Raw genomic sequence first — 22,327 nt, 5'->3', positions numbered from 1 at the left:
AAAAACAGACACTGATGGAAAGAGACCAGTGGCCAACTGATGATCTCATGGTGTGTTTTGAGTGTTTGATTGAAATGTGATGTGGAGGATGTGCATGGAAACTACGTGTCCTCCACATGACAGCCTTTCTTTTTAAAAACTCAATCTTATAAACATTACTGTTGTCATGATATCTTCCGGAAAGTACTGGGTTCTTTAAAGACAGTTCGCAAACTTCTTGAAAGAAAAAAAAAAAAGCGTTTGTTGGATAATCTGGAAAGAAAATGCTGCAGAGCTGGTTGTTTCAGCTCAGATTTAATCGGATTATAGGACACACTACACTGTAAAAACTACTGGGGCAGATCAAAGTCAAATGGAAACGTGGATTTGTCTAATAGTCATTTTGAAAAAAGGCGTGTCAAGAGGTTTACACAGATTAGTGTGCTTTTCCAAGGTGTGCCTTTCATCATTCTACAGGTTGTGAAAATGTAGGTGTATGACAATAAACGTAGAAATTTAATTGACACTTGCAGAAGTTAAAAGATGCAAGTCTAGGCGGGGGCTTGTGTTCTGTCAATGATTAATATATATTGTGAATGTTGCTATGTAGTCATAACACACTTATTAGTTTGCCAGACAGCTATTAGAAGTTGTCACATTTACATAATCATTAGTTAATTTATACTACTCTGTGGTGATAATGGAAGTTTCCGGTTCAGTTGTTATAATCAAGCTAACTCTCATGCTATTTTGTCTCCATATGAGAATGTGTATGCTTTAATCTTATTTCCCCCCCACCTGGCAGTCACGTGTACACAAGAAGCCACCTGCAGACCATAAACTTTATCGTCGACCACATTAAAGAATGTGGTGGGTACTTACAAGTGAGCTCCTGGACATAGTTAGGTGCAGGTTTAAGAAGCGAAGTCGTAAAACTGTCTTCATGTGGTTGGTTCTACTTACACAGAGTAAGTAGGTTCTGTGTAACTTCCTGGCATGATCTGTTTTTCTACCTCCGGTCAAGGGGTCCCCCTTGTGGTCACACTGTGCTTCTGCAGAACATTGCATGTTTGTTTTTCTTTGTTTAAATAAAATCTGACAGCTTAAAGTTATAATTTCCTTTCAACAAGCACTATATTATCAGACTCAAAAGTAACTCATGGGTCTTCAAATCTAGTCCTCGAAATCTACTGCCCGGAAGGTTTTGGATAGATATACATCTGAATCAAATGAATATTACCAGGCTTTTGCCAAACTGCGGCATGGTGAAGAGGTAATTCAGTCATTACATTAAGACAGGTTGGTGCAAGGATGCATCTACAACCTGCAGGACAGTAGACGTAGAGGACAAGGTTTTGAGACCCCTTACTTAACCACGCTCAACATTATGCCGTTATTTGGTGTTGCACAGTGACCTCTAGTGGTTTAAAATGAAATACGTTTCATATCGACAAAAAATATGTTTCTGCGGTCATCTTCAGAACCTAAGAAGAAACCACTAGTAATCATCATATTTAAGCAATTATTAGAGATCATACATGTTTTCATATATCCATTTATAATTTTCTAGAGTATTTAACTAGTTTTATGACGTAAACAAATTTTCTTTAATAATTAAAGTGTCATGCACTTTCTCTTAGAGTAAATGACATCATTGTTTAGTTGTAAAAAAGCTTTAAAACATAAACCTATTTAAGAATTCAAAGTAACATCTTGTAAGACTAAACTAGAGTACTATAGTTAAAATTTTGTCTCATTAAAAGTGCAATTATTAGGGAAGAAAGACTAAAGAGAGGAAATTTGACGTTTGACATTTTATTGAGAGTGCTGCATTGTGTTGCAGACATTGTGTGCACAAACTCACTCAACCTGTGTAAATGCATTATTAAAATGAATATGAGGTCTTTTCATATTGCATTTTCAAGTTTCTGTGGACATTTACAGACTAAAAACACATCAGTAAATTAATAATCCCACAGATGTTTTTGCTCCTGTGCATCCCTTTAATCATCTTACATATATAAAAGTTCAGGTAATAGTTTAATGAACAGCTCATAGAAAAGGCCCACACACATAGATATTTCTGAAGACACCAACCTAAAAATCTTTTTTGTAAAAGCAGCTCAGCAAAAAAAGTATAGCAGCATCAGCAAATAAACAACAACTAAAGAATTGCTTTCTTCAGCTGCAGTGTCAAAACTCAAATAACATCACAGACTAACTTTAGCCACCCCATTTATACATAGTGTATTTTAAACTCCACAGGCTCCAGGAAGGCGGCCTCTGCCCTCTATTTCAGGACCTTTTCCCCCCAGTCGTGGGTAAGTTAGAAGGATGCCTGTGGTAATAGTCAGGTGGGGTGGTATTTGGGCTTGCATTTATCACACTTGGGACATAATACATATTCTCAAGGTACCTTTGGTCCAATGGTGGGTGGTTTTTAGGCTCTGGCTTTGATCCCTGTCCTGACGGATTCCTGTAGCTGACCCCAGGCCCACTTGGATGCAATGGAGGTGCAGCAGACGCCTCAGGATATTGGGGTGGCTGAGGTTGAACCTGAGGGTGGGCTAATGGGGGAGGAGCAGCACAGGGCATGTATTGAGGAGCCGGGGCATAGATGCTGTGGTTGTGGAGAGGTTGGAAGTGGGGTCCAGCAGGAGGGTACAGGCCTGAATGTGACATCGCCTGCTGTGGGATGAGCACTTCCACATACTGACCAGTCTCTGGGTCGAACAACATTTTCCTAAGGGGCTGCACAGGCACCTCGATATAAAAATACTTCCCTGTCTCAGGATCCAGGAGTACTCTACGTGGTGGCTGGGCATAGCTACTTTCTGAATACACGCTAGAGCTATCGCCGCCATATTCTGAACCATAGGAGGGACCCATGCTTTGGGGGCCACATAGGTACTGAGGATCTATAGGAGGCAGGACGGGAGAGTGGCTGTGGCCTGGATCACTGTAAGGAGCCCCAGTCAGATTTGGTGGCTGCTGATGGGGAGATCTGTGAACAGGAGGCCGTCGAGCTCCAATATGTTGCTGTGGCAGCAGAGAGCGGTCAGCAGGGCAGGCCTGCATGAGTGAAGGAAGGGGAACGCAGGCAGCGGAGGGATGGAGAGGCTGGTACATGGATTGTGGTTGGTTTGGACCAAGAGGGCTTGATTTTGGAGATCTCGGTTGGTAACCCAATGGCTGCGTTTCAGGTCTGCAGTGGTGAGCATGCAGAGGGGGCTGAGCCACTTGGTAAGGTAGAGCCTGACCCGGAGAGTGTGGCAAACCAGGTGGGGTAAGGTTATGGGGACTGCGATGCTGGTGAGGAGAGGTAGGACCACAGTGAGAGGGGTAGCTAGCTGTGCAGGAACAGGGAGGATGGGATGAGGGTTGATACCGATTTGACCTCGCTGAAGTCATATCAGGAAGCAAGAGCGGACTAAAGCTCTCTCTTTCGTCATAGCTTGGAGGGTCATCTGAGGTATAAAAATTTTGCTCGTCTATCCTTTGGGCATGCTCATTGGAGACTGTTCTTCTGTATGGTTGATGGGTGTACTTTTGAGTTGTGGAAACAGCAGGCACTTGCTTCAGATTGTTGGAGCTAACAGGCACAGTTTGCTCATGAGCACATGTCGCCCAAGAACACTGTTGACCCTCTGGGTCCGTTGAAGTTGATTGGTCAACTTCAGATAGAGTAAATCCAGCATTTTGATGTGGATTTGGTTGTGGAACAAGTTGTTGGGCTACATCTAAACTGGTGTCTGATGTTGCAGTTAGGGATTCAGGTTTCCTAGCATGCCTAGAGCTTAGAGGCGAAGCAGCAGATTGTTGGTGCTGACCTTGGTCAGCAACTGCCTCTGTGTCTGAACATGCTGTTGACATGTTAGAGATGCTGGGAACATTGGCTGCTGTTGTTCTGTGAGGTGGTGGTTTAATGTTTGACACAGCAGATACAGCAAGCTTTCTTGAATGATTTGATGCAGAGGCAGACTCATTGGAAATCTTCCTGTAGACTGTAGGCGAGCTCACTACAATTGTCTGCGGTCTCTCCTCGTTTCGTTGTTTCCCACTAGAGGAGGTTGTTGATGATCTCTGTGCTTCATTTGTCACATTTCCCAAATCTCCAGGCTTAAATTTGCAGTTTGGTTTCGGAGGCACTGCTGGTTTTTGAGAGTTTTTAGCTATAGATTTCACTTCAATCGTTTGAGGTCTGTGGCTTCCCAAAGACGGTGAGGGGATTTCTTTTTTCTCTGTTTCTTTTGATGGTGACCTGGTCTCACCTGGCTGTGGTTTGAATCTCCGTACTGCAGGAGACCTGGGGGGGAAGGTAGGATCTAGCCTTTTGACTGCTTCAAAATCTCCTATAGTGTCAGTTTGTTTGGTGGTTATTAGTGTTTGGTCCATTGTGTTCCTTTTTGTTGTTTCTGTATCTTTCTTTGGGGGTTTAATACTAACTCCCTCCTCTTCTGTGGGCTTTTCCAGGACATCCGCACTTTCAGTCATTGCTGAGGGGCCAGAGGTGGTGGAGGACGAGGAGAAGGTTCTCCCTCTGTGAGATTCAGGACAAACTTTTTCTGAAGGAGGAATGGTCTGAAGAGGGATCTCCAAAGAGTTCACATGCTTACAAGTAGGTCCTTTACCTCTAGTTAAGTTCTGACCATCGCTCACCACTGCGCCAATGTCAGCCTGATAACCTTTCTCCTTTAAAAGCATTGAAACTGAGTGGCCAACACTACCACCAGATGCACCGCCAGAAACAGTGGGGGCAGGTGAGAGAGAAGCAGGAGCTTTGATTTGGGCAGAAGTCTCTTCATGACTTAAAGATGCAGACATGTTGGATTTATTTGATTTCTCTCTTATTAAAACTACAGCAGTGGACACCTCCCTCTCCTTACTTGGCTGTTTAGGGAGGCTTCCGAGCATGGGGGGTTTTCGGTCTGTTCTAGCCAATGTGGGTTTGTCCTCACTGTCTGGCACTTTGTGGATTTCTATCGCATTCTTTTTCTTTTCTGCTGCGATACTAACATCATGTTCACCAAGCTTTGGGATCATCTTCTCTTCCGTCATGTGTTTTAGTCTGCTTGCTTTCGAGTTTGCATCTGGGGAAGACAACAAAGGGCTTTGGTTTTTATCGCCCAAGTCTTTCCTCATGCTTGGTATTTTATTTTTGTCATCTTTCCAACAAACAGCCTTGCATTCGATTTGCATTGGCTGTGGACCAGATGGAGAATTTCTTTTATTCTGAGTTGAATGAAGTGATATTTGATTCGTTGAATCTTTTGCTTCATCTTTCTCTTCAGGTGTTCTGAACTCTTCTCTTTCCTCTTTCCTCTCTTCTCTGCTAGCCTCCTTTAATTTATTTATTTTCTCCTCTACTGGCACCTCTTCTCTTGTTTCCTCATTGCAGTTTTCTTCATTGACGCCTGATTGGTTAAAAGGACTAACTGCCTTGAAGGACAAGTTGTATGTATTTTTTACAAGCCGCCTTACATCTCTAACTTTGTGAATGGGAGCCTTAATGCTGTCATCCCTGTCCCCTTCATCCCGTATTTTGTCTTCTGCTTTGGTCTTAGTATTTTCTTCCTTCTCTGTAGCAGATCCATCTGGTGGAAAAGATTTGCTTTCTGCCTCCGGAGTGAGACAGACATTTAGTGAGGCCTTTTTCTTTTCCACAGCCTTGAGTTTGATCTCCTGTGTTTTAGATGTGTAGGGATCTTTGTCTCCTTGTGGAAGTTGTCTGCGTTGATCTTTGTTTTCAACTTTTTGATCTCTGTTTGTTCCTCTTGCTAGTGTGTTGCCAGAAGGACGTTCTGAGGGAGCAGCTGTGTCCCAAGCAGGTGCTTTCACTGGTGCGCCTACCACAGTTTCATGTGTTTGCCAGGACTGTAAACCACTTCTTTTACCTTCAAACGGTATACCGCAGTTGGATTTTATCTCTGAAGCTGATGATTTAGTACTTCGAGTTTGGGAATCAGCTTCTTCGCTGTCGGTCTGGGAGAAGGTGACACTTCTGCCACTGCTGGATGAACTTGGTCTATAACTAGATTTTAATCCATAGTCCTTAGGGAGGGTGGCTTGATCCTTCATGCCTGTTTCTCCCCTCAATGAAAGTCTCTCAGATGAAAGGCTGTGATCTGACTGAAGACTGGAACTCAGATTACAAGAGTCAAGTTTCGGTGATTCTTCCCATGGTGCTACGGCACTCTCTGTTGGTGGGCTCGCTTCTTCACTTGCTTGCTCATCAGGCTGTCTGTCAACACCTTGCATCTTCTTTGACAACACGTTTTTGATGAGGCATGACGCAATCTTGGTTTTAGAGTATGTTTCATCCATAGAAGCAGATTTCTGGAGTTTGGACTGTCTTTCATTTTGCTGTGAGAGCTCAGAGCTGCTCTCGCTTGGGGGAGTTTCTTGCATTGCTGCTGGCGTACTGTGTTGCCTCACAAAGATACCTCTAGGGTGAGTCTCTTGAGAGGGGCTTTCCACCATCACTGGTAGCCCAGGACTGCTATTTTCACTGCTCTCATCCTGCTTCCCTTCTGTGTTATTCCTTCTCTTCAGTTGGATCTGTCTTTTTGGCACTCCTCTTCTTACTTTCCTGCAGTCCTCTCTTTCCACAGCTACATCTATGCACTCAAAGCTTCCTAACTCGCATCTTCTGGCTGGATCTAGGCAATCTAAAGTGTGAGGATATTGCTGATGAGAGGAGAGTTCATCAAGGTCAAGCTTTGGTGCAGAACCTCTGAAGTCAGCATAGGACAGGCAGGCAGCATTGACCCCAGCTGGACTGTCATGGGTAGATGGTTGAGAAATGTTTGTAGATGAACAGTGGCTGGAGTTGTACATTTCAAGGTAATCTACTTCGGGACTTGACAGGCTGCGGAAAGCCACATCTGTAAGCCACTTCACCTCATGGTCTGCTTCATCAAGTTCACTCCCCATACTGGAGCTGGAGCTCTGACACGGCCTGCTCGTGGACACGCGTCGAGGCACACTTCGCCTGTCCTGAGATGTGGGAGGTTTAAGTCTTCTGCTGGCGCTGCATCCGCTGGGGTCTGGCAGAGGCGCAAGTTTAAGCAGACCCTGTTGTTGCTGTAGCTGTCTTGTCGCAGGGAGACTCTCTGAATAAGAATGTGCTGTTGGCAGTCCCTGGCGCGTCTCTCTGGTTGTGGAAGCTGCACTGCGACTCACAGGTCCTTTTCTATTCCTGGCATTGAATGACAGCTCAACCTGTTCCCCTCTGTAACTGGCAACCCCCTGCCGCCCCTCTTCTCTTTCAGGAGCTTGCTCCTCCCTCTTTCTCTCTCTGTCTATCTCCCTACTCATTTGCCTCTCCATACCTACATCCCTCTCCTGCTCCAATGGCATTTCTCTGTCCATCTCCAGTTGCTTTCCAATTCTGACCCAATGGGCCTGGCTATTATTGTCAACAGGGTCAACATTGGGGTTTTCCCTACTTGTCGCTGCTTCCTTTAAATTACCACACAGTGAGGATGCTACAACTTCAGAGGGGCTATTGCTTCTGTTTTGCCACTTTCTGTGTGGTTTCTGAGGGGCTATAATGTGAACAGGTGTAAACCTGGTAAGAGGTGGAGAAGGAGTGCGACGTCTGTTTATATGACGGGACATGTCCCCTGCCAGCCTCTCCTTGTCGTCTTGTATAATTTTGGGTAGCAGCTGTCTTCTTGAGTTCTGAGGTGTGCAAGTCGAACCTGGTGGATAAATATTACTGTCAAAATTCAGGGAGTTAGAGGCGACCAGAGGATGGAGCTTTTCCTGTCTTTGCACAAACTCCTTGGATGCAGCTCTATGAACTCTGTGGCTTGTAATATCGTGGGAAGGAGACTTGACTTCTTCCTGAGAAAGCGGGGTTTGGGTGTTATGTTTTTCCTGAGTGGAGATGGCTACACTTGATATTTCTTGACAGTGTCCTTTCTTTTTTGTCTCTCTTCTTTCTGTGACGAGTTGTATCTGTGAATTGTACAAATTTTTATCTGACGAGACAGATATCGGAGTGCAAACTTCCACCACTGAAGAGTTTCTCTTTATTTCAGTAGCACCAGTTTCCAGTCTCTTCTCTAATTTAAATGAAGGTGACACAGCTTTCTTTGCCAGATGTGTAGGTGATGGTATTACTGTGATACCGGCAGTAATGGTCTCTGTCTGAAGCTCAGATGTGAGAGGAACAGGTGTTGTATACGGGGGGTTGAATTCTGTAGACTGTGCTGTTAGTGATTCCTGGAATATTCTCTCTGTAAATGGAGTTACAGGTGATGAATGCTGGTGCTGAGATGAATGGCTTTGGCAGTCGTCTGGTGAGCAGGTTATGGATCTTGGTTCAGGTGAAGGTGTGAGATAGTTTGGCTGAGGAGAAGGCGTTTGGTTTTTGAGCTGAGACGGTGAGACTGAACTTTGGATGTCTGATAAACGCGGAGAGTTTCTCTGACTACCAGCGGACTGTGCTACTCCGGTGTCAACACTGTCTTTACCAGACTCGGAGGACACAAGAAAATGAGTTGGGTCTGGGGAGGAGGTATGAGAAAGTTCTGGAAATGGGGAACTTGTCCTGCCCTCAGCCTGAACAACAGAATAGGACACCCCTGTGATTTGAGGGGAGAAAGAGAAGCTTCTTGGTGACACAGAGACAGCTTGTTGCTCCGTGAGAGAAGACTCTGAAACCTCTTTGACTTGACAGGGCCACTCTTTCCTGATTAGATCTGGAGGGGGTGTAACAGCACCTATCTCAGGCGTCTGAGAAGTATATTTTTCCTCTAAAGGTGAGCTGCTCTGGTGCAGTCCAGGTGATGGAGCTACTTGAGAGTGTTGTTGTTTCCTTCTGAGCTCTGGAGAGGAGGAGAAAATCCTTACTTCAGGGGATGGAGAATTGTACCTTTCCTCTAAAGGTGAGGCTCTCTGATGAAGTTCGGGTGATGGGTTTACTTGAGAGCTATGCTTGTTTCTGAGGTCAGGCGAACTGCTCTGCTGCACTTCAGGTAATGGAGAAAAACTATTACTGACCACAAGTGAAGACACTTGCCTCCTGATTTCAGACAGTGTCAAATGGTTTTGTACTGTAGGCGAAAGAGCAGGTGATGGACCTCTTGACCCAGTGTTGGTTAGAAAGGCAGGGGCAGGCAAGTGAGGGGAGGCTGTTACGTTCCTTATTCCAGCTGGAACTCTATCCTCCACAAGCCCGGGAGACGTGGCTACTGAAATGACAGGAGAAGGGGGCGTAAACCTAGGGCCTGGTGTGGAAACAGAGCTGCCTGGTCCAGTTGATAATCCTGTGTCCTGGCTCTGTGGAGTAGTCGTGATCTCTCTTCCAGCAATAGAAAGATCTGAAATAAGTTCAGTGGCATTGGCAGAATCTTTTATATCAGGCGTGGATTCTCTGCTAAAGAGATCAGGTACAGAGACCCTCCCTCTTGACTCAGAGACAGGAGGTAATGTTTGAGTGGTGGGGGAAGGATAGCTATTTCTGAGCTCAGGGGAGGCTACCCACGCTTCTGAGGGAGATTCTGAATCGACACCATGGAGTATAGACGATGAAAAATTGATTCTAGATTTAATGTCTGTATAATCCTGAGAAAGGTCGGTGGGAGTCTCAGGTGATGACCTGCTGTTTTGATTTAACTGGCTGGCTTCTGGCTCAGCTAAATTGTGTGGAAGTGATGGACTTAAAGATTGATTTGAAGGATTACACTGTCTGTCTTTGGATGAAGGGTTTATTGTACTTGATTCAGTGTCTCTGTACGATTCTTGAATGTCAGGCGATAGAGGTGAAAGTCTTTTCTCAGCGGAGGAGGAAGACAGTGATGACAGCCTCCCTTCTGGATTGAAGGAACTGGGGCTGTTATATCCGGGTGAAGGTGTTGTCTCACCGCTGTTGAGGCCTTGATACGATGGGGTGAGAGATGATGGGGTACTTGTATTGTGCAGAAGCTCCGGGGTTGCGGTTTTTTGTTCAAAACTTGCAATGCTATCCTCGGCAACTTCTGGATGTTTTAAATGTAATCCTTTTTCATCTAATTCCCTCCCATCTGAACACTCTTTTTGCCAAGCAGGGCTGTAACACCCTTCTCTTAAGTCATCAAACCCCTCCTCTCCCTCGCTCGATCCAGGCGCAGTGTGATAGCTGCCAGAAGAGTCGTTCAAATCATCCACCTGCGGTGTGGTGGCAGCTCTTCCTTCCAACTCTGTCTGGGGAGGTACAGAGGGCCCTGCAGCAGGGCTACTCGAGAGGGACGCCGACTCACCGTCGTCTCCAAAAATGTCACACAGGCAGGTGGTCTCAGAGATGACACTCCGCTGAGTGGGGATGTTGATAATGTCGAAGATTTCAACGTGGTTAGGGGTACCCTCACGATGGCACAGGGAAAATGTGCGGGGCGCGCTGCGCATGAAGGAGTAGCTGTCCCCCTGGAGAGTCCAACTGTCCATCGCTACACCATGTGCTCCAAAGATTCACTGTGGCCAGTCCTGCCCGCTCCTCCTGTGGGCTTTTGGCTGGGTTCCTGCATAAAATACACAACAAAAAACCCCAAAAAGATCACCTGGAGGGCATATTCATTTTTACTGCAAGTAGATTAGATAAAAATGATTAAGTTAGTAATAACAAATATTGATTTGCACTATTTAAGTTTCCTTTGGACTTTAAAATGTCAGAAAAACAAAAATGAACTAAGTTACCATTTCCTTATAAGCAATGACACTCAGTTGTATCTGATTAAAAAAAAGAAAAAAAGATTATTTGGTTTTATGACATTTACAAAATCAAATTTTACTCTTTAAATTATTCATATAAAATAATAGTTTTATGTCATTTCATATTATCTTTGCAAATGTGGATCCCTTACTTAATCTCACATGTTGTAATAACCACAGAAACACACATGTTCATGCTTCATTATATGCAAGAAGAGAAACTCTGACTGACTTGTACTGTACCTGCTTTTTCTGATGGTTCTGAGCTCTTTAGTAGTGAAAAATCCAACCTTCATTCAAAAAAAAAAAAAAAGCTCTCTCAAGTCTGCAGTAGACTCCAAGGTAAAAAAGATCTTGTTCATCTCCAGGACCAAACAGCTCAACATCTCTGACTGACAGAGCCAGAGTGACTGGCTAACCTCAGAATATGGAGAGCACTGCCATCCATTAGACTTGAATAGAAAAAGAAAAGAGGAGGAACCTCCTTAATACTCATATCGCCATTTCTGCCCCGCCCCTCTGGTCTGGCAGCAGGGAAAGAGCTTACAGCAAGTAGCTCATATAATTTTTTTTTCTTCTTCTCCAGAGTGAGGTTTGCATGGGCATTGGCTTTCCAGTGTAAGCTGGGGTGGCGTACCTCATGGGGTGGGTGGGTTTATAGTTAGCAGCAGATGCTGATCAGGCCGGGACCAACAAGTGCGCCTGGAATCTGACACTTACAGCCAGCTCAGTCACATTGCTTCTCTATATATAGACCTACATTATCAGGGCCAGAAAGACATAGCTTTAGTTCTTTGAGTGGGTGTGCTGGTGGGGAAAGAAAGAGTAAATACTGTCCTCGAAGAATGGCATATTCATTGTTCACTTTGACACAACTTTTAATGGGGGTATTTAACGCAGAGGGTGCAGTAAATCTAACTTTGCATGTAGGTGTAAATGAGGCTCTGCAGAGGAATGGCTATTGAGGGAGGTCAAAGGTTGACACAGGCTATCCAACATGGTCTCACATGAAACACTCAGTGCTGAGCTGGCAGCACTTGTATGGTAAGGTGAAGTAACATATTTTAAGCCACGTTTTGCCCTGCAATGTCTGCAAATGGCGTTTTTCAAAAAACAAATTGCTCAATAAATTTTAAAATCCTAATCTCATAAAGCAATCCCACTCGAAGCAGGTGATGATGTCATTTTACTATACTTATCCAAAAGTAGTACAATGGCAAGGCCTAATCATGCTGTACTGAGGGAGTCTAGACATGTATGATGGGGGCAAAGTTAGATAAGCCCCCTATTCCTATTGTAATACCTCATGTCATTACCAATTATTCTCAGTCATTAAGTCATTCATCGGCAGCCAGTGGAAAAATCTCTGAACAAAAGGTTCCAGTTTTATCACATCTCACTGGTAGAACAAAGTGCTATTTTTACTTTCTATGATGACCTTCAAATGGCACGCCTGATTTGAGCTGTCCGTGTAGACATGAATCTTGCTTCAAACACTTTGGATGTTTAGGTTTTTACTTTTGCTGGGATTCATTTTCCAAATGTGAAGACATTTATTTTGTCATAAAATATAGACAAGGGGTTAGGTTGAAGCTAACCAAACCCCTTATCTATAACTGGTTTACTGCATTGGTTTTTATTTTACAACTGCCCATTATTACAGTTGTGAGTTTTTAGTATTAGTATATGATATCAAAAATTTAGAGGGTCTTTCCAGACATTACAAAATTAATGTACAACCCTTTTTACAATACTTCATTAATATTTTGTTTTTATTTTAATACAAAATTAACAGTTAAGGTAACAAAAACAGGACTAATATGACAAATACCTGAGCTTTCACAAGAATCAGTCTTGTTTGTATAAGAAACTTGTATAAGACTATTTTATTAATTTACACATAAAGAAATTCAATTAATTTTAATGTATTGGCTGATACCTTTTTCACACCCTCTGCTCAACTTAATAAAGAAAACATGCAGGTAAAGCAAAAGAAATCTTTACTTGAAGCCTGATAACAACCCCAGTTATGAAATCTGAAGGCAATTAGTAGTTTCAAAGCAAACTCAGCTGCCAGTGAGGATGAAGACCTGGAACAGCTTTTGATGAAAAATAAGACTTTTATTTTGGAATCTGCAGCTAACGCAGAATGCGACGCAGGAAGTTCCGCATTACGACTGCGGATGAAGATAACAGACAAGTGGCTAAGGCTAATGTTTGCTAACTAATTAGCAGGATAGGTGAGTGTTTTCAGCTCAAACTTTGCCTCTCTGTTTATTTGACCTGTTGTAGATGTTTTGGGTGCTGCATCGATGCCAAACGATGAACACCAGCGTGTTGTCATTGTGTTCCCAGGTTGTTTGGGCCTTGTCAGTCGGCAGCAGGCTAACACCGAACACTAGCTGCTCTCCTCTCGTTTGTTTACGTTAGCTCTGCGGCTCGTCATTTTTCCAAGTTATCTCACAAAATGAAAATACAAGGTTCCCAACTTTTGGGACGACACAGACAAGCTATTATAAATATTTCAAACTTCACATGAAATGAGCTACGTTTGTCTTTAAAATGTAATAATCCGTTGGAGCTCTTGTAGCTGGTTAGCCATGAAACATAGGTGGACATTTTCTGCACTCTGCTTTTAAGCCGTGAGCTACAGCAAGTATACATCTAACAACGGGTATAGCAGATTTAACTAACACATTTTAATATTTATGTGCTATATCACTAACCATAACAGAAGTCCTAAAGTAGGAAATAAGTTACGTTTTATTTCCTTTTTTGGATGATTTTATTCCTCTCCTTTTTATGGGGATGTTTCGTTAGTAAACAGAAGGCCGCAGGATACTCTGACTCCTTTTAGGAGTGTTCGGGCCCTGTTTGTTGTCAGAACTATACATAGATACTTTACAAGGAAACTATGCAACTATACTTTTAATTTGGGGGACATTGTCTATGAAAAAATTACTACCATTTTCATCATCACACATAGAGTTTAAGTATTCAAAAGCATAAACAGCAAATTTGCTGCAATATGTTCTCATTCCTGTTTTCTGTTGCTATCTAAAAGTAGCACCCAAAAGAAACAGCTGACATGCCTGAATACTTCCCCCGTCCCCACCCTGTCTGTTTACTTCTAATTAATTTAATTTACAAATGACTCGTGTCTTAATTTTCCAAAAGCTAACTGATACTAAAAACTACTAAGATTGCATCCTCAAGAATGCCTGTGTTGCTTGATGGTGTGTTCACTGATTGATGGTGGTGTGTTCACTGACTGAGCCTGTGTTGCTTGATGGTGTGCTCACTATTGGAGAAAAGATTGGACATTTAGTTTGTGATTGTGACCTACTGATAATAAATCAGGCCAGGTGAAGTTTAAAATGATCTTTTTTTCTGGTCTCCAAAAAAAAAACCTCCTCTGTTAGAAAGATTTTGTAAACAAGACCAATTCATCTGTTTAAATACTGAAAATGTAAAAGTCTTTAATTTTCTGTTCATTGTTTAGATTGTGATTACTGTTGACTACAAATTGGATAACAGTCTTTTTTTCACCAAACAACAAAAAAAAAATCATTACTAAGATATTTTATTTTAGAAATAATTTGAAATGAAAATGTAACAACATATATATATTTTTAAAAATATTTCAATTCTCATAACTGTATACATCAAAAAATCTAAATGCTCTTCTTGATATTTAAAATAAGGGGTTTGGATAATAATAATAATAATAATAATAATAATAATAATAATAATAATACTAATAATGAGAAATGGCAGAAAGGACAAATGAAATGGGAAATGAAAATCAGTACCATCATTTTATATCTAATCATTGATTAATCAGATAGAATTGAGTCTTGTGCTGAAATAAAACCGTCCTCCAGACTTTGGATTAATTTTTTGTGGTCCCGCTCCTCTTAATTTCAGGTCTTTGCCATCGTGTGTGTTCCAGCCTCAACCATGGAACAGTGCGCATGTGTGGAGCGGGAGCTGGAGAAAGTGCTCCACCGCTTCGTAATGTACGGCCACCAGTCTGAGGAGAGGCTAGATGAACTTCTACGCAGTGTCTGTGAGATACGTGCACAACTAGTTGCTTTTGGTGAGGAAAACACAGGTACAAACGGGGGTGAAAACTGTAGCTTTGGAAGATGTACTAGTTCCGGCATTTTAAAATTTTGACAGGAAATCCAAATCCGCTTCATCCTTATTCATTGTGCAAGGTGTATACTTGGATTCTGATCTCATTTCTTTTTCTGTCCAGCAGGAGTACAAGATGCAGACCTATCAGTCCTATCCCAGAATATGGCCCAGTGTTGTAAGAATATTAAAGAAACAGTGCAGTTGCTGGCATCTCGACATAAAGACATTCATGGCAGTGTGTCAAAAGTTGGCAAAGCCATCGACAGGGTAAGAAGAGAAAATGTTATCCTGTAAGAATAAAAGTTTTGCATGCGTTTGTTTCACTTTTTCGCTACGCCTCTGTAGAATTTTGATGCAGAGATCAGTGCTGTGGTGGCAGAGACGGTGTGGGATACTCCAGAAAGACAGAAATACCTTAGTGAGTCCATTGTGGAGCACTTGTACCGACAAGGGATGCTCAGTGTGGCAGAGGATCTTTGTCAGGTAAGTGAAAATCAGCAAAGTTTTGTCTGTATCGTGGCTTGAAGGTCTTTGAGATGTTTCCTTTGCCAGTTGTCTAATGCAACTCAATTTACACAAAATTCTATGTATACAATTTAGAGAAAACATAATATTCCCATCTGCTAATTGTCACTGGTAATTATCTTCTTATTTTGTTAAAAAAAAAAAAAATAGCTTGAGATATTGTCGAAAAAAGAAATACTTAGATTTTTTTTTTTATTAAAAAAGGAGCCTGGTATGGCACTGGTGTGTTGCATTGTGTTATTTTGAGCTTGGATTCCCCATTTCCAGGTCAGGTCACAAGTGAAAATGAATCAAGAAATGTTGCAGTGACAAATCTAGAGACAGTGATGTTGGTAATAGTGCTACTGTAGCTGTGGATCCAGATCTATTATATATATATATATATATATATATATATATATATATATATATATATATACACACACACATATAAAATCACAGGTAAAATCACAGGTAAAATTCTAATGTTTTGTTTAACCAGTGCGCTGTGGTTTGCACTGACTCATTGTGTAGCTAAAAATTACTGACATCTAGTGGTTAATTGGAGAAAGATACTTCCGAGCTAAAATCTTGCAATGTATTGCATCTACATTATTTGGCTAATTTACTTTTCATTAAATAAAACAACTCTTTAATATCTTTAATGTTTTTTATTTTCCTTTATTCTGTGGTCATATTTTCTGCCAAAATGTGGTGTATTTTTGTTTTGCCTCTTCATGTTTGTGTTTTATTTTCTTAAGTGTTCAGGCCGTCCTGGTCATTTCACACCTTTTTCGTTTCGTTCTTTGTCAGTTTTGGTTTTTCAAAATGAAATCTTTACCTTTTGGGCTGTTTTGAACCAGCCATGTGTTACAAAGGTGCTTTGTAAGTACTTTTACAACCAATTAATTGTAGCAATTTCCTAAAATTAGCTCAATGAACGGTAAGAGTCTGGTTTTGTTATTTAAGTAAATACTGCTTATCATCATTGGAGGTCGTGTCGTTTGGATTTATCATATTTCAGAAGAATTGGCTGTCCTGAACATTGGACAGGATCACAAACAAGCACAGTGTGATATAAAGTCTGAAGAAAATAAAATTCATTTTAGAGTTTTATGTACATTTACCTCAATGATTCATCAAAAAACTTCATCAAATGAAAATCAGCGATAGGTCATAAGTTAGCAAAGGAATGTTTGCAAGAAGCTTCTTGCTTACTTTTAAAATAAAAACAAAAAGTTGCTCCTTCAGCAAAAACACCTGCTAGTAAAATGGTGTTGCAACCTTGGCATCATTTCATTGTAACAAATAAGTTAATTGTATTTAGGGAACTATTTTCTGCTGTATTTGATTGCAGCTTTGCCTACATTGCTCCAATTTTAGATACAAAAAAAACATAATCGATGGGATAAAAAAAAAATACAAATGATGTGTTCCTCTGAATTAATAGAGCACAGATGAAATGAAGTACACATTTGTGTTTTTTCAGGAGTCCGGTGTAGTTATTGACATGAGTATGAAGCAGCCTTTCCTGGAACTAAACAGGATCCTCGAAGCTCTGAGGATGCAGGACCTCAGGCCGGCATTAGAGTATGGAAACCACTCAGACACCAAAGTGATTCGCTGCTGCGTTCCATACTTAACCGCGGCGGTCTCGCTCTCGTGTGCATTTCTTGTAGGTGGGCCGTCTCAAATCGCCAGCGTCTTCTTGAACTGAACAGCAGCTTAGAGTTCAAGTTGCACCGTTTGTACTTCATAAGTTTGCTCAGTGGAGGAATCGGCAACCAGATGGACGCCCTGCAGTACGCCAGGCACTTCCAGCCATTCGCATCCCAACACCAGAGAGGTCAGCAGCTGGATGAGATTATGCAAGATGAGCTTTTGCCAGATGTTGATTTACCTTTTATGTAAACAGCTGAAAGTAGCTTTGAAAAACGTAATTTAGACTTCGGTAGCTATTTTTTTTTTTTTTTATATACTCTGTAGGAATAAGGTTGCATTTTGGAATTAATGTTTTTGTAATGCTGTCCTCCATTCATTTGCAGATATTCAGATCTTGATGGGCAGCCTGGTCTATCTACGTCACGGCATTGAAAACTCTCCGTATCGCAGCCTGTTGGAGACAAATCAGTGGGCTGAGATCTGTAACATCTTTACCAGAGATGCCTGTGCTCTACTGGGCCTCTCTGTAGAGTCTCCACTAAGTGTTAGGTGAGTAGGAGATGGGTTGTATGATACACACAGATCCACTTTTTCCTCCTTCTTACTAATTAAGAGCAGCCCTAGAAAGGCAGTGCAACAATGAGTTTTTGGCTTAATCTTTTGTTTTTGCTCTAACTCCATTTAGAGTGACAGTAAAAGCAGCTGGTGTTTTATAACTACACAGTCCGATTAAAAATGCATTCCTGAGACATTGCCAATATTTTTCGTTTTAGTTTTGCGTCAGGATGCATGGCCTTACCGGTGCTGATGAACATCAAGCAGGTGATCGAACAGAGACAATGCAGCGGAGTGTGGACGCACAAAGACGAGCTCCCTGTAAGTCGCATTTTAACTTGATTCATCGCCATGCCTTTATCCTGAGTGGGCTATCGGTTATTTCTCTTTCTCTCTGCACATGAAGATTGAAATTGACCTGGGTAAGAAGTGCTGGTACCACTCTGTGTTCGCCTGCCCCATCCTTCGGCAGCAGACCTCGGAGAGCAATCCCCCTATGAAGCTCATCTGTGGCCATGTCATCTCCAGAGATGCACTCAACAAACTCACCAATGCTGGGAAGTGAGTCGAAATGAAGCGTTGAACCACTTTGGCTTGTTCCACGTTTTCTCGCTTTGCAGCGTCAGCCTTTAATGTATTTAATTTCTTGGAATAGACCAAAACAACGTAATGCGTAATTAGAAGAAATATGTTTAGTAGTTCTTTATTCAAAAACAGAAAAGTGTTGCATAAATTTATATTCTGCTGTCGTTAATCAGAACTTTGCAGAATAACTCTTTGCTTCAAGTGTTTCTCTTTACCAGCTTTACATGCTAACAAACTCCTTTGTCAAATAGCTGAAGCTTATTCAGATTGTATTTAGGTCTGGAAATTGGCTGAATTTCTCTATATAGAAGTGATTTGACCTAAATCATTCCATAGTGGTTTAATGTTGACTTGCTGGAAGGTGAGTTCTTGCCACCGTTTCAAGACTTTTGCAGACTCTTGTTGGGTTTTGTTGCTCCGACCTTCTCTTAACACAAGCTTTCCTTTTGCCGTTCTTCCACAAAGTCCACATTTTTCCGAGTTTATCCTTTCTAACCCCTCCGACAGCTAAGGTGGGCATCATGGAGTCTTTGCTGATTTATTTTAACGCTCTGCTTTCTCACTCAGTCAGTTTAGATGGACGACTCTGTCCAGAGTTTCCATTTTCAGATGATTTGTTGAACGACCCTTTGGTTGGATGTTCAAAGCTTTAGAAATTATTTTATCACATAAACTTGCTTTAAACCCTTTAACCCTGACCGTTTTGCTGTGTTCTTCATGATGCTGTTTGTTCATTAATATTTCCACCAAACATCTATTCTCAGCATGAAAACAGTTGCTTTCATGCTGAGACCACAACTTGACCACGTTTACTTTTTAAATTGACCTGAGAATTGCTGTAACTTTATCTTTCTGCCTCACAATTATGCGCTACTTTGAGTTGGTGTATAGTGGACAATTTCATTAGTATGCAATGAATCCAGAGTTTGTAATGAGTCAAAATGTCTGAAAGTTCACTGGGATGTGAAACATTTCTGCAGCGCACTCTGACTTGCTTGAAAAGATGAAGTTGATCACTGAGCGTTGCTAATTAAACATGCTGCTGTTCTCGCCCTGCAGGTTGAAATGCCCTTACTGCCCCATGGAGCAGAACCCGTCACATGCCAAGCAGATCTACTTTTGATACCATACACTCTCCTCGTCAAGGATGAAGTTACCTGGAGCTCTCTGAATGTCCAGGACCCTTTGCTCTGGCCCCTGTCCTCTATCCCTGGCCTCTCGGCCTGTTTATTGTAAAAGCATTAAGGTTTTACCCCAGTGCTCCTCCGGACGGCCTCGGCAGTCCCGTAACCCAACTCGGACCCTCTGACTTTGCATAGCATTCAAGTCCTGCACGGTTGGTTGAACGAAAGCTTGTAGTAGAGTGAAGAGTCGATCGGGTCGTCTTCATGAAGAAGAGCCTCCGAAAAGATCATAGAAATTCATTTACAAATGCCTGCAGAGTAATAGGCTTATCATATGTATTACTTTCTGTTGTTTAATTTTTTTTTTCTTTGCTTTTTTGACTTTTGGGTTGAACAAGTTGGGGGTTTTTTTCTTTTTATTTGAAAGCAGAGGGATAATTATAAATTTGTTTAGTGTTTTGAGTAAATGGTATAGGTAGGCAGAGTCTGCTTTCAGGACGGTGATAAGCTTGTATTACTTAAGAGATAACCCACAGAGTAGCAAACTCCACTGAACGCTGACAACATCCTGGTTAAGGGGGAGTACAAGTGTGGCGATCTCCCTTTAATTGAACTCTCGATTGTGGCTCCTCCATGTTGTACTAAAGGCTTGAAAGCCACTGCTGATTGATGAGTAAAAACGACAAATTCCTCAGCGGTTGGAACAGCTTTCTTTTTCTTTTTTCTTGTTCTGTTTTTGTTTCCTTCTGTGACTGACTGCACCAGCAAGATTTTTTCCTCATTCTAGAAGCCATTTGTCTTGTCCTGTGTGTGTATTTAACAAAAGTGACAAAAAAGCAAACAAAAAATATACAGTGTACTACTGTGAAATGTGTTCTGCTCCTATTTTCCTTCACCACCACCTCATATGAAGTAGTTACCTTGCACAGCGACACACTTAATCGGCACGATTGCGCGACGTTAAAGATGATAGTGACTCAAAAGCCTACTCCACTCGTGCCATCGCTTCAGTCTGTGTATCCTAAGCTAGCACGCCATGTGATTTGGAGATGTAAATTGGTGTGATGGTAGCCTTATAGTATGACTTGCAGTGACTGTGGGCTTGTGAAGTTTTACTTGTGGTGGGTGGGTAAGTCTTCTGGTCATTGTGGCAGTTGTTTCATATATAAATATATACATATATATACTCAAGAATGCCTCTGTTTGAGTCAGGAAAGTGGCAGTAAGATCTTCACAGTTCCTCAGGGTTCATGTTAGTAACTCATACCACACTTTACATTTAGTATTTAAAAAAAAAAAAAAAAAGTGCATTTATATAAGGAGTCATGTATTACATTTGACACAGTCGAAGCTAATGGTTTGGCTGTGGGAGTTCCTGGAGTTTGTACATACTCTGTGTTTCATGCGTCAGGTTGAACTTGGAGGAGGTGTGAAGGCGGCTGGATGCTCAGCGCAGTTTGTGCAGAGCTGACGCAGGTTCCCCGGACATGTATGGTGATGTCACCTCACGTTCCCGTGAGGCAAGTTTCTTCAGCAAACTAATGCACCAGCATCGCTTCCCCCCTACCCAGCCCCACCCCACACCGATGGTGCACCGTTAATCTCCGTTTCAGAAACGACTTTATATCCTGTTTTTTTATTTTATTTTATTCCCTCACTTGGTTGACAGTCGTTCACCGCTTCTCTCAGTCTCCCTCCGGATAGAATGCGAGCGTGTTGTGTACTCCTTATCCTCTAATTTTTTTTTGCTAAATGTTTTTGCATTTCCTGCTTTTGTGTCTTATGCAACTTTTACTGTACATATTTATCCGCTAACATGTTTCATATATTTGCATCTGATATTCAAAAATAATAATAATAAAAAAATATACTCCAGTCAGTTTTGTAGGACTGCTTCTACGGTGAAATACCATAAACATTCATTTGTCTTTTATCGCCACTCGGTGGCGCTGGTGCTGCATTTTCACATCTAGCTAAAAAAAAAAAAAAAACTGTCTTGAAATTTGAGAATTTTTGGACCGTCAGCCGGAGCAGAACTACGTTTTTGCTGATGAGAAATATTCCCACAGATTTGACCATCATTTTAAGTTTTTGGATAAACAGCAGCGACGGAGTCCAGCACAGCAACACTCCCACAGAGTGGAAAACATGCGAGATAAGAGTCTTTTCTCATCCCACTTCAGTAAATCACTCAGCCTCTCTGGAGCTGTGCAGTTATAATAATCCCCAGTTTATATAATGCTTTAAATGCCGGGCTAAGGGCCACGTGAGTCAGCGGAGCTTGTATCTGTTCAGATTACGACCCTGCATAAAACAAACCTGCATTACCAACTCGCCCATGCTCTCTTGTGCTATTTTTTTATTTCTTGTGCTATCCACAACACATTTGGATTAGGAATAAAGCCTTAAAACCGTTGTTTCTCGCATGATTTTTGTGGCGTTAGGCTCTTTAATTTGCATGGGATTTCCGTTTCAGCTGACCTTCCACCTCTTTCTACCAAAAGATGCTACGCGAGAAGAAATTATCCAAGATTTGGCGTCTTAAAACTTGAATTAATCTAAAATACCAAAGATACTCTATAGAATTGGAGGCCCTTGATTCTTTAACCAGAATGAATGCAAAACAAAGATTTGTTTATTCTGTACAGTTTTAATTCCAGTAATTTGACAAGTCACAGTATATTCAAAGATTAACAGAGAGCTGGCTTGTGATTATTTATAGTTAAGAAAGAATACAACTTTTTTTTTTTTTTTACTTCAGTCATGCACTTGGGAGGACTAATTTAGCCTTTATTTACAGCTAGCGGTTGCTTTTTACTGCAATCAAACAATGTGGAAGTTGACAGATTTCACAGTTTTAAGACAACAGTCTCTTTGGAGTACAACTACAGAAGGTGAATCGAACTGAAAGTGCAGGTATATACAAAATTTGTGTGTCTCACCTGAAAGGAGACCCAACGAGGTTGAAATATGTTCAAGAGATGTGCACCAGACGGATATTTGTGGGGGGGGGGGGGTTCTGCACCAAAACCAGAAAAGCAGCGTTTTTACATGAACTCAGCTGAAAGACGAGTGCAGTGATG

At 41.7% G+C, this 22,327-nt stretch overlaps 2 protein-coding genes across 3 annotated transcripts; one reads left to right on the top strand and one right to left on the bottom strand.

The window, feature by feature from the left end:
- Window positions 1-1,784: 1,784 nt before the first annotated feature.
- LOC103144527 (mucin-12) lies at window positions 1,785-10,482 on the bottom strand. The gene has a single exon (XM_007561562.2). The coding sequence runs from the start codon at window positions 10,408-10,410 to the stop codon at window positions 2,275-2,277; it is 8,136 nt and encodes a 2,711-aa protein (XP_007561624.1). The 5' UTR covers window positions 10,411-10,482; the 3' UTR covers window positions 1,785-2,274.
- Window positions 10,483-12,807: 2,325 nt separating this feature from the next.
- On the top strand, window positions 12,808-21,119 carry rmnd5b (required for meiotic nuclear division 5 homolog B). 2 transcript variants are annotated; one of them, XM_007561559.2, is made up of 10 exons: window positions 12,808-12,914; window positions 14,602-14,773; window positions 14,936-15,081; window positions 15,160-15,297; window positions 16,808-16,908; window positions 16,998-17,164; window positions 17,364-17,529; window positions 17,754-17,856; window positions 17,942-18,096; window positions 19,180-21,119. In XM_007561559.2, the coding sequence occupies exons 2-10, from the start codon at window positions 14,635-14,637 to the stop codon at window positions 19,241-19,243; spliced, it is 1,179 nt and encodes a 392-aa protein (XP_007561621.1). In that variant the 5' UTR covers window positions 12,808-12,914; window positions 14,602-14,634; the 3' UTR covers window positions 19,244-21,119. The 2 variants fall into 2 exon arrangements, with proteins under 2 accessions (XP_007561621.1, XP_007561623.1); XM_007561561.2 differs by having other exon boundaries at window positions 12,809-12,914; window positions 14,939-15,081.
- The last annotated feature ends 1,208 nt before the right edge of the window (window positions 21,120-22,327 follow it).

Source organism: Poecilia formosa, unplaced genomic scaffold (assembly GCF_000485575.1).
Source record: "Poecilia formosa unplaced genomic scaffold, Poecilia_formosa-5.1.2 Scaffold128, whole genome shotgun sequence".
Lineage (NCBI taxonomy): Eukaryota > Metazoa > Chordata > Actinopteri > Cyprinodontiformes > Poeciliidae > Poecilia > Poecilia formosa.
Note: the sequence above shows the minus strand (reverse complement) of the source record. Positions and strands in the feature narration are given on the sequence as shown.

Bases quoted from the DNA above. Each gene is read 5' to 3' on its own strand.
- rmnd5b (XM_007561559.2), top strand. From the start codon at position 14,635: ATGGAACAGTGCGCATGTGTGGAGCGGGAGCTGGAGAAAGTGCTCCAC. The intron at 14,774-14,935 runs GTGAGGAAAACA...TTTTCTGTCCAG, and splicing joins TGCACAACTAGTTGCTTTTG to CAGGAGTACAAGATGCAGAC. The intron at 18,097-19,179 runs GTGAGTCGAAAT...CTCGCCCTGCAG, and splicing joins AAACTCACCAATGCTGGGAA to GTTGAAATGCCCTTACTGCC.
- LOC103144527 (XM_007561562.2), bottom strand. From the start codon at position 10,410: ATGGACAGTTGGACTCTCCAGGGGGACAGCTACTCCTTCATGCGCAGC.